General features: G+C 44.4%; 1 protein-coding gene across 1 annotated transcript in view; it reads right to left on the reverse strand.

Moving 5' to 3' along the window:
• Positions 1-8,738, reverse strand: part of LOC106809787 (protein SZT2-like) — a 34,224-nt gene that overhangs the window by 19,566 nt on the left and 5,920 nt on the right. Inside the window, exons 10-17 of the mRNA XM_014812991.1 lie at positions 6,268-6,534; positions 4,967-5,081; positions 4,328-4,476; positions 3,814-3,951; positions 3,032-3,130; positions 2,562-2,640; positions 1,899-2,050; positions 1,180-1,345 (exon numbers count right to left, since the gene is read on the reverse strand). Of these exons, the coding sequence (XP_014668477.1) occupies positions 1,180-1,345; positions 1,899-2,050; positions 2,562-2,640; positions 3,032-3,130; positions 3,814-3,951; positions 4,328-4,476; positions 4,967-5,081; positions 6,268-6,534 (1,165 nt within the window). The remainder of the gene's footprint in view (positions 1-1,179; positions 1,346-1,898; positions 2,051-2,561; positions 2,641-3,031; positions 3,131-3,813; positions 3,952-4,327; positions 4,477-4,966; positions 5,082-6,267; positions 6,535-8,738) is intronic.

Here is an 8,738-nt window from a genome sequence, read left to right on the forward strand (position 1 = left end):
TTGAAAAAAATATTGGCGCGCGAAGAGCCGTGGCACGCGAAAGTACGATCGATACAAGGCCGTGCTTGCAAATATACTAAAGACGTTAATATTGGGAGCAAGCAGTACACAACTATACACCCATATTTCAAACATGTGGGCCAAAACGTTCACTGACAGAGGAGGTTATCACACGCGTTGGACCGAAAGTGAAATGTTGACAAAATGGACCGACACGGACAGGCAACCAAGGGAACTTGCAAGCGCACAACCCGATAACTGGGAGGAACTCACACGACACGGACATATGACGAACCCGACGAAACCCATGGCATAGCTCAACTTGACGATATGTCAAGTATCGAGCTAAAAAGTATGATGGAGAACCTAAAAGTTTCTATAAATTTAAACGGCAATGCTAGATGAAATCATGATATTACACGGCCCCAAAACACAACAAATCAAAATTGGTTTGTGTAGTATTTATTACATCACACAGCAATCAGATTTTTGTTGTTATTAGTTAATTTTAGACAGCGTTGTTACTGCTATGCTCCCATATTGAACGTCCTATTTTGGAGCACGCCAGTTAACGTACTTTCGAGCCATCTAATTTTTTGGCAAAAATGGGAACTGCCATTAGTCAGTTCAGGTTCAACGGATTTTGCTCATTTTTGGTATGTGAATGAAAAAGGGCTAGGGGTAGATTAGGTAGGCATTATAAAGGCAAATTAGGTAGGTTTTCGCAATTATATAGCATATTATATAGACACGCAGATAACAGTGTGGTGTCACACTCGTCTGGTTCGTTTTACAAGATTTCATTGACAATATCAAAATTGGTATTTCCTCTCCACCCTGCCGATAAAACGTCTATATTAGAGTAAAGTTTTACAAAACATGTCAAAACGCAGCATAACCTATTTATTTCAAACGCCATCGCTACAAAGCAGGTATAGCGCCATCTACGATCACAAATTGTGATTCATTTTGGTTTATAAATTATTATTGCAATATACAGATGGCAATCGTTTCTATAATGTACGTCGATGGTTTCTCAATTAAAACCGACTTCTTCTTACTCACTCATTTGTGTCCTTTTTGTGGTGAGCTACAGTGTCATTGACACTTTCATTTAATGATGCCATGTGTGTTAGTGGTGTGTGTAGATTTAGTGATGAGGGTCACAGTGACACATACCTGCTTCGCCAGCTGCTTGTAGGTACAGCCAATGAAGTGCTGTCTTTCCTCCGGTGAACAACACACAACGCCATCTTGTGGTTCGATCCAGCACTCGGTAATGATCTGCAACTCTCCGTCCGTCTCGGCTCCCTCCAACTCCATCTCCAGGTCGTCTTCGGACGCACTGAAGAATAAAATACACATATTTATGATTCCAATTCATAGTTGAACATAATAGTAAGAATAACAGACTGCGAAGCTCACTCGTAAAAATGTACTTGATATCCCGCCACAAAATCCATTGTAATATGACATTTACAGTCACGAAATTAGTGGCCATTCTAAATTTCGTTCATCTAGAGACTTGTACGTGAAATACCATCATCTAAAATAACGTGTAAGCTATCAGTAAGACATTTACATTACATTACACTCACTAAATTACATTACATCACATTATACCACATCACATTACATTACATCACACTATACACTCACATCACATTACATCACATCACATCACATTACATCACACCACATCACATTACATTACATTACACTACACTACATCACATCACATTACATTACATCACATCACATCACACTATACACTCACATCACATCACATCACATCAATCTACATTACATTACACTATATACTCACATCACATCACATCACATCATACCACATCACATCACATCACATCACATCCATTGACATCACACACTACACTCACATCTCACGCGTCAGGGCCGTGTGCGGTGGGAACAGTATGTACTGCACGACACAGCTAAACGTGTCATCGTCCGCCGGCTCCTCCTCCGTCTTCTCCGACGCTTCCTTACGCACGGGACTGCCTACCGGCGTTTTGTCTGCGAGACCAGTGCTCTGAAAAACAACGCTTGCAATTAGAAGAATCACCATCTCAGATTTTTGTGAACAATTTGTGAAAATAACAACGTAAAAATATCTTTTTGCGTAAAACGCGAGAACCGACAGCACCCAATATATTCTTAAATCTTCACCAGATTAAAACTTGTTTAGAGTCGTTAAAAATCCAAAACATCTGAGCGATTTGCCTTTTTAATGCACGTGGAAATTGCTGACTATGGAATAATGTATGATGATCCAGAGTGATAAAAATCATCTAACTGTAAGTTAATGGTTTGCATTTTGTAATTTTGTTTAAAATAACGTTTGCTAGTACTATACAAGGTGAAGTAGTCGCTTTAAACCAAATGCATTGTGGCATTAGAAGAAGTTAAAACCCTTAAGATTAACGGTAGCCATTTCCCTCACCACTTCGTGGAACGGTAATTTCGGCGTGAAACAAGACAAGTGTGATACACGAACACCGGGTGTAGAGTTGTGAGATGGAGTGCTGGGCATGGGGTAATACCTTCATCTGAACCTCCAGCACCATGTTAACCACACCAGAGTTGCTATACGCAAAATGGAATCCCTCCTGGAGTCTGACCCTGCATAACAACAGACGTTACATCACCATGGAAATAAGCGCACCGGCAGATGCCAGCTTACGAACTTAATTATTTCCGTTAATATAGAAATTATGACATATAACATATGTATATATATATATATATATATATATATATACACACACGCACGCACGCACGCACGCACGCACGCACGCACGCACGCACACACACATATATATGTATCATAATATAGAACAGAACCATTAACACCCCTAGCAGCAATCTACTAAAACACAAACGTCTAATTCAGACCACAAAACACTTATATTGAATTTTGGCTGTAGACGACACACTAGCTGTGAGGATGAGGACTGCTGCACTGTTGTCATGGCGACGACAACTCGTAATAAAGACGGAGCCGCCATCTTACTTGGTGAGTGTTGCGAGTATCTTGCCGAGAGCCTGCATGCTGATTGGATAAGCCGTCTCATTCTGCGCTCCCCACACCCAGCGCTGGTGGTGGAGGTACCTAGCAACAAGGAACACCACAATGTATATATACGTGTGCTAGTCGGAATTTTTGTATCATACAATTCACACATCCTTGGTAGTCATCAAAATTCATGAATCTAAAATTCATTGTAACAGTATATATATATGGATATTTACCTAAATAAAAAAATAAAATAATAAAATAAAATAAAACAGCCAATCAGCAATCAGCTACACTGCCACGATGCACCGGCACTGTCACCGGCACTGTCACAGCCTATGCTACACGGTCTTCGATTTACATAACATTTCACTTCACATCATAACGTGATCCAGTAGTAAGCAAAGATGCCGCAAGGTCGAAATCGAATGTTTGAAAGCAGAATTTCGAAATCGCCACATAGAAACGTAACGACTACTGCGATGGCGAAATCTACACGTTTTCTTTCCCTCAAACTGTCCCATGGTTTTACGAAGAATTGCTTACAAGAACCATTATAAGTGTGTTGGTTGCTGGGTGTCTAATTGTATATGACACGATGATCATGGTTTCAAGGATTCTTAGTGATTTTATGCGAACGCAGATATTTATTGTTCAACCAGCCATCTGTCGGCCCTAAAAACCACCAATGCCAGGTTCGATGAATGCTACGTTTAGAACATGACAGCGCCCTCTACCGACTAATTGTCGAACCGAGGTTCGGACAGCAGACGACCGACCTTGAGAGAGTGCTGAACATGCTGGATGCATTCTTGTTTGTCGTCGAGGTGCTGGTAAGACTCGACATGGAGTGGTAGGGGGACACGGTGTGCGTCTGGTGCAGCCCCACGAGAAAGTCTGTCGGCAACTTCTCATACCTGTCGCGGAAAAACACGAGAAAACATTGCAGATACCCCGCTAGTTTCTGCTTGTTGTGAAGATGCTTTGTAAAAATATTGACCGAACCATCTATTGTATTATATTTGTATATATCTATTCTATTGTATTAGTTTCTATTTTTTATAGTATTCTAGTCATCTATTTTCAAGTTACTGTATTAACCAGAAGAACCATACATCCAGGAAGCTTTATAACACTACTCTCTCAACATTACACTGAACTTAACAATCGAAATGACAAAGCAAAACGTATTTCATCAGCTTATTAGTAATTATTTAATGACAATAAATTTTGGGTGATTTATACCGATTCACAAAAACTATGTGAAATTCAAATACAAAACCACGCTCTCACCTGATGAGAATTTTTTCCACTGGTTTGGCGAGTAACACGCAGCAGTCGATGTGTGACCTTGACCTTTGTATTTGACCTATTTGACCTTCCTGTGGCCTTCGCTGAGGCAACGACAGTCCCAGCAGTTTTTCACGAACCTGGTTTACGATCTGACGACGAAATAGGACACGTTTATTATCGAAATGAACCGGTTTACGATATAGACGTGACAGTTTCACTGTTATTACATTGCACTACATACAGTAACAGTTTGCGCTAGGCATGTGATAGGTGAAACGAAAATACAGATTATTGTTGAAAATGAAAAATATCAAAGTGTTTCTAATTGATTGATCTCTAATGTTCAAATCATTGCGTCGTAGCTAACTTACTTATTTCACATGTGAAACAGTCCCTCCAGACCAAAAATATTTTTCTATCTATCTATATATCTAGAAATCTATATCTAGAAATCTATCTATCTCGAGGTAAAATTAATTTAAACACTACGAAATGAAATCCAATGACATCAAAACTCCATGATATATTAATTATTATTATTTAATACATGCAAGGATGCATTGTTATTATTTTCAAGCGATATTCTATATTCTATATGTTTTTTATTATTATTATTTTCTATAGATGGTAGTTTCTCACCTGGTTTCGTTCGTAGCCAGGAGTGCCACCCTGGAAGGCCACCCTCAGCACCATGCACGGAGGCTTCGATGTCACACGCAATATGTAGAAGGACTTTGGTGGTCCATCCCCCTCCCTGCAGCGACAAATATTAAATACATATATGAATCTCCCTCGCTTTCCCTGCAGTAATAAATATTAAACACAAAAATCTCATTTCCACACACTGCAGCATTACTACATGTTATGCAAAGAATATATTATTTTTTTTATAGAAATACTCCTCTCAACAAATTGATAATTTTCTCAAAGACCGATAGTTTGATTACGGTATGCATTCGATCATTCAAAGAGTGTTCACAAACGATCGACCTTGGACCAAGGTCATTGCGGTTCCTGGACGTCACTAACACCACCTACTCAACCCCACCGCTCAAGGAAATGTCATCGAAACGGTTCTAGTATTACGATCGCATGCATGACATCACCGTGACGATAAAGCAACGACATCAGTAGCGCCATCTACTCACCGCTCGAGCAACTTGTTGTAGGAGTGATTCTAGTATTAAAGCCACAATATGCGCATCTACACGCTAATTTCTCCAGTACTGGACTAGCAAATACTTCGTGTCATGCATAATCACACTACCTTATGACAAAATAAACTCTAGTTCCTCCCATTTCACTGCGCGGTGTCTTGTTAAAAGTATTTGAAAATACCTCCAATGTTGTTCAAATTCTCCGATGTTGTTGACACTTTCGCGTTGCTCTGCCAAGCAATCGTACAGCGGGTGTAGCAAAGATTTCTACGGCCCATGTGCGTTTTTCGCTCGCATGCTGCTAGCGCAATGACATGTTATTGTTAGCGATATCAAGCCTAAAATCAATACGTTATTCTCATTGTTTATTACGCTGCCTATTATTCCTTTCCCAATTGCCACTGATGTTACATACACTGCAGTTCACAATACTACAACTATCTTAAAATGTAAACGACTATATTCTCTGCTCAACACCTGTAGCAACATGTGACGTCACCTAACCGATTCGGGGCGAAATTGCTTGGCAAACAATTCGGCGTTGGCACCAGATTACCAGATTTCGCACCTCTTTCTTGTGGGTTTTAAGCAAACGCGCAGTGAAATGGGAGGAACTAGAGTTTATTTTGTCATAACGTAGTGTGATTATGCATGTCACGACGTATTTGCTAGTCTAGTACTGGAGAAATTAGCGTGTAGATGCGCACATATTGTGGCTTTAAGATCTCATGCACAACATCACCATGACGATAATGCACGACATCTGTGGCGCCATCTACTCACCGCTCGAGGAACTTGATGTAGGAGTGGTTCTCTACGAGTATGAAGGTGCTCCACTCCTTCAGTAGTACGTTGAGGCCCATCAGCGCCTGCCTGCACTGCACGATGTTGTAACGCCCCGTGGAGCTGGGCAGGTGCAGGTACTTGGGTAGCGGCACGTCGTGCTCGAGGATGACGCCGATGCGGTGAGTGTGCAGCCACTTCTGCCACACGTTGATGTCAAGGCGACAGATCGGCTTCCAGAACGACGCGAACGGAGAGTGGGCGGTCCTGTGAGGGAAGATGCATGTGAGGGGGGGTTAGTGGGCGGTCCTGTGAGGGAAGATGCATGGGAGGGGGGGGGGGGGGGGGGGGGTATAGTGCGCGGTCCTGGTGAGGGAATATGCACTGGGAGGGAGGGTTAGTGAGCGGTCGCTGTGAGGTAAAGATGCAAATGTGGGGGGGGGGGGGGGTATACGTGCGAGTCCTGTGCAGGGGGAAATATGCATCGGCGAGGGAGGTTAGCTCGAGGCGTCCTCGTGAGGGAAGATGGCATGTGGTGGGGTAATAGTGGGCGGTCGCTCGTGAGGGAATCATGCATCGGACGGGAGGGTTACGTGCGCGGTCTCATGAGCGGAAGATGCATGTGAGGGGGGGGGGTTAGTGCGCCGTCCTGGAGGCGAAGAATGCATGTGGGGGGGGGGGGGTTAGTGCGCGGATCCTGTGAGGGAAGATGTTATGTGAGGCGGGGGGGAGGGTTAGTGGCGGTTCCTGTGAGCGGAAGATGCATGTGAGGGCGGGGGGGGGGTAGTAGTGCGGGCGGTCCTGTGAGGGAAATGCATGTGAGGGGGGGGGGGCTTAGTCGCGCGGTTCACTGTGAGGAAGATGCCTCGTGAGGGGGGGGGGGGTTAGTGCGCGGTCCTGTGAGGGAAGATGCATTGTGAGGGTGGGGGGGTCTAGTGCGCGGTCCTGTGAGGGAAGATGCCATGTGAGGGGGGGGAGGGTTACGTGGGCGTCCTGTGAGGGAAGATGCATGTGAGGGGGGGGGTTAGTTGGGCGGCTCTGTGAGGGAAGATGCAATCGTGAGGGGCGGGTTAGTGGCGGCTCCCTGTGAGGGGAGCAACGGCATGTGAGGGGGGGGGAGGTTATGGCGCGGCTCCTGTGAGGGAAATGCATGTGAGGGGGGGGGAGGGTTAGTGGGGCGGTCCTCGTGCAGGGAAGATGCATGCTGAAGGGGGGGTTAGTGGCGCGTGTCCTGGTGAGGGGAGAGCGCATGTCGAGGGGGGTTTAGTGGGCCGGCCTGTGAGGGGAGACGCATGTGAGGGGCAGGGCGCCACGTCAGCCAGGGATTGACTAACATTGAAGCGCCAGTCACAGGCATAAACAGCACCGCATAAATGGGGGGAGTGTGTGAAGGGGTTTCCCCTCCACCTGGTGGGCGGGTGCTGGGGGGGGAGGGGCATCTCCCACGAAAATAATTTGAAAATGCTGCATGGAAAATGGTGTTAAGCGCTGGCGAGTTTTTAAAAATGAATTTTTAACATTTGAAACACAGGTAAACCTAAATTGCAACTGCTTAATCTCACAATTAAAAAAACAAATCGGGTAATGATGTTGAAGCGTGAGCTTCCGAGCCTCCACCTGGCAACGTGCGTGGGGGTGTTAGCGGTCGGGGAGGTCTTGTAGAGAATATTGCAGAGGAGGTGTGCAAAATAACACAATGCATCAGGTATGCTTGCACGCATGCACGTGTGCACGTCTATATTTGTTATGTATCCAAACGTAAGAATGATAATTGAGTGGTTTCTATTACCAACTGTCTGTCTGTCTGTCTGTCACTCACTCTTACTCTTTCTCTATCTCTCTCTCTCTCTATCTTTCCCTCTCTCTCTCTCTCTTTCTCTCTCTCTCTCTCTCTCTTTCTCTCTGTCTCTCTCTCTCTCTCTCTCTCCTCTCTTCTCTCTCTCTCCTCTCTCTCTCTCTCGCCTCTCTCTTTTCTCCTCTCTTTCTCCCTCTCTCTCCTGCTCTCTCTTCTCTGTCTGTCTCTCTCTCTCTCTTCTCTATCTCTCTCTCTCATCTTTCCCTCTCTCATCTCTTTCTCTTCTCTGTATCATTCTCTCCTCTCTCATCTCTCTCTCATCTCTTCTCTCTCTCTCTTTTCCTCTCTCTCTCTCTCTCTTCTCTCTCTTCTTCTCTCTCTCTCTCTCTCTCTCTCTCTCTCTCTCTCTCTCTCTCTCTTCTCTCTCTCTCTCTCTTTCTCTCTGTCTCCTCTCTCCTCTCTCTCTCCTCTCCTCCTGTCCTCTCTCTCTCTCTCTCTCTCCTCTTTCTCCCTCTCTCCTCTCTCTCCTCTCTCCTCATCCTGTCTCTCTCTCTCCTCTCTTCCTTTCTCTCTCTCCTCATCTCCTCTCTCTCTCTCTCTCTCTTCTTTTTTTGTCTCTGTCTCTCATCTCTCTCTCCTCGTCTTCTCTCTCTCTCTTTCCTTCTTTTGTCTCTGT

The sequence above is a fragment of the Priapulus caudatus genome, unplaced genomic scaffold (assembly GCF_000485595.1).
Source record: "Priapulus caudatus unplaced genomic scaffold, Priapulus_caudatus-5.0.1 Scaffold384, whole genome shotgun sequence".
NCBI classification, from domain to species: Eukaryota; Metazoa; Priapulida; class Priapulimorpha; order Priapulimorphida; family Priapulidae; genus Priapulus; species Priapulus caudatus.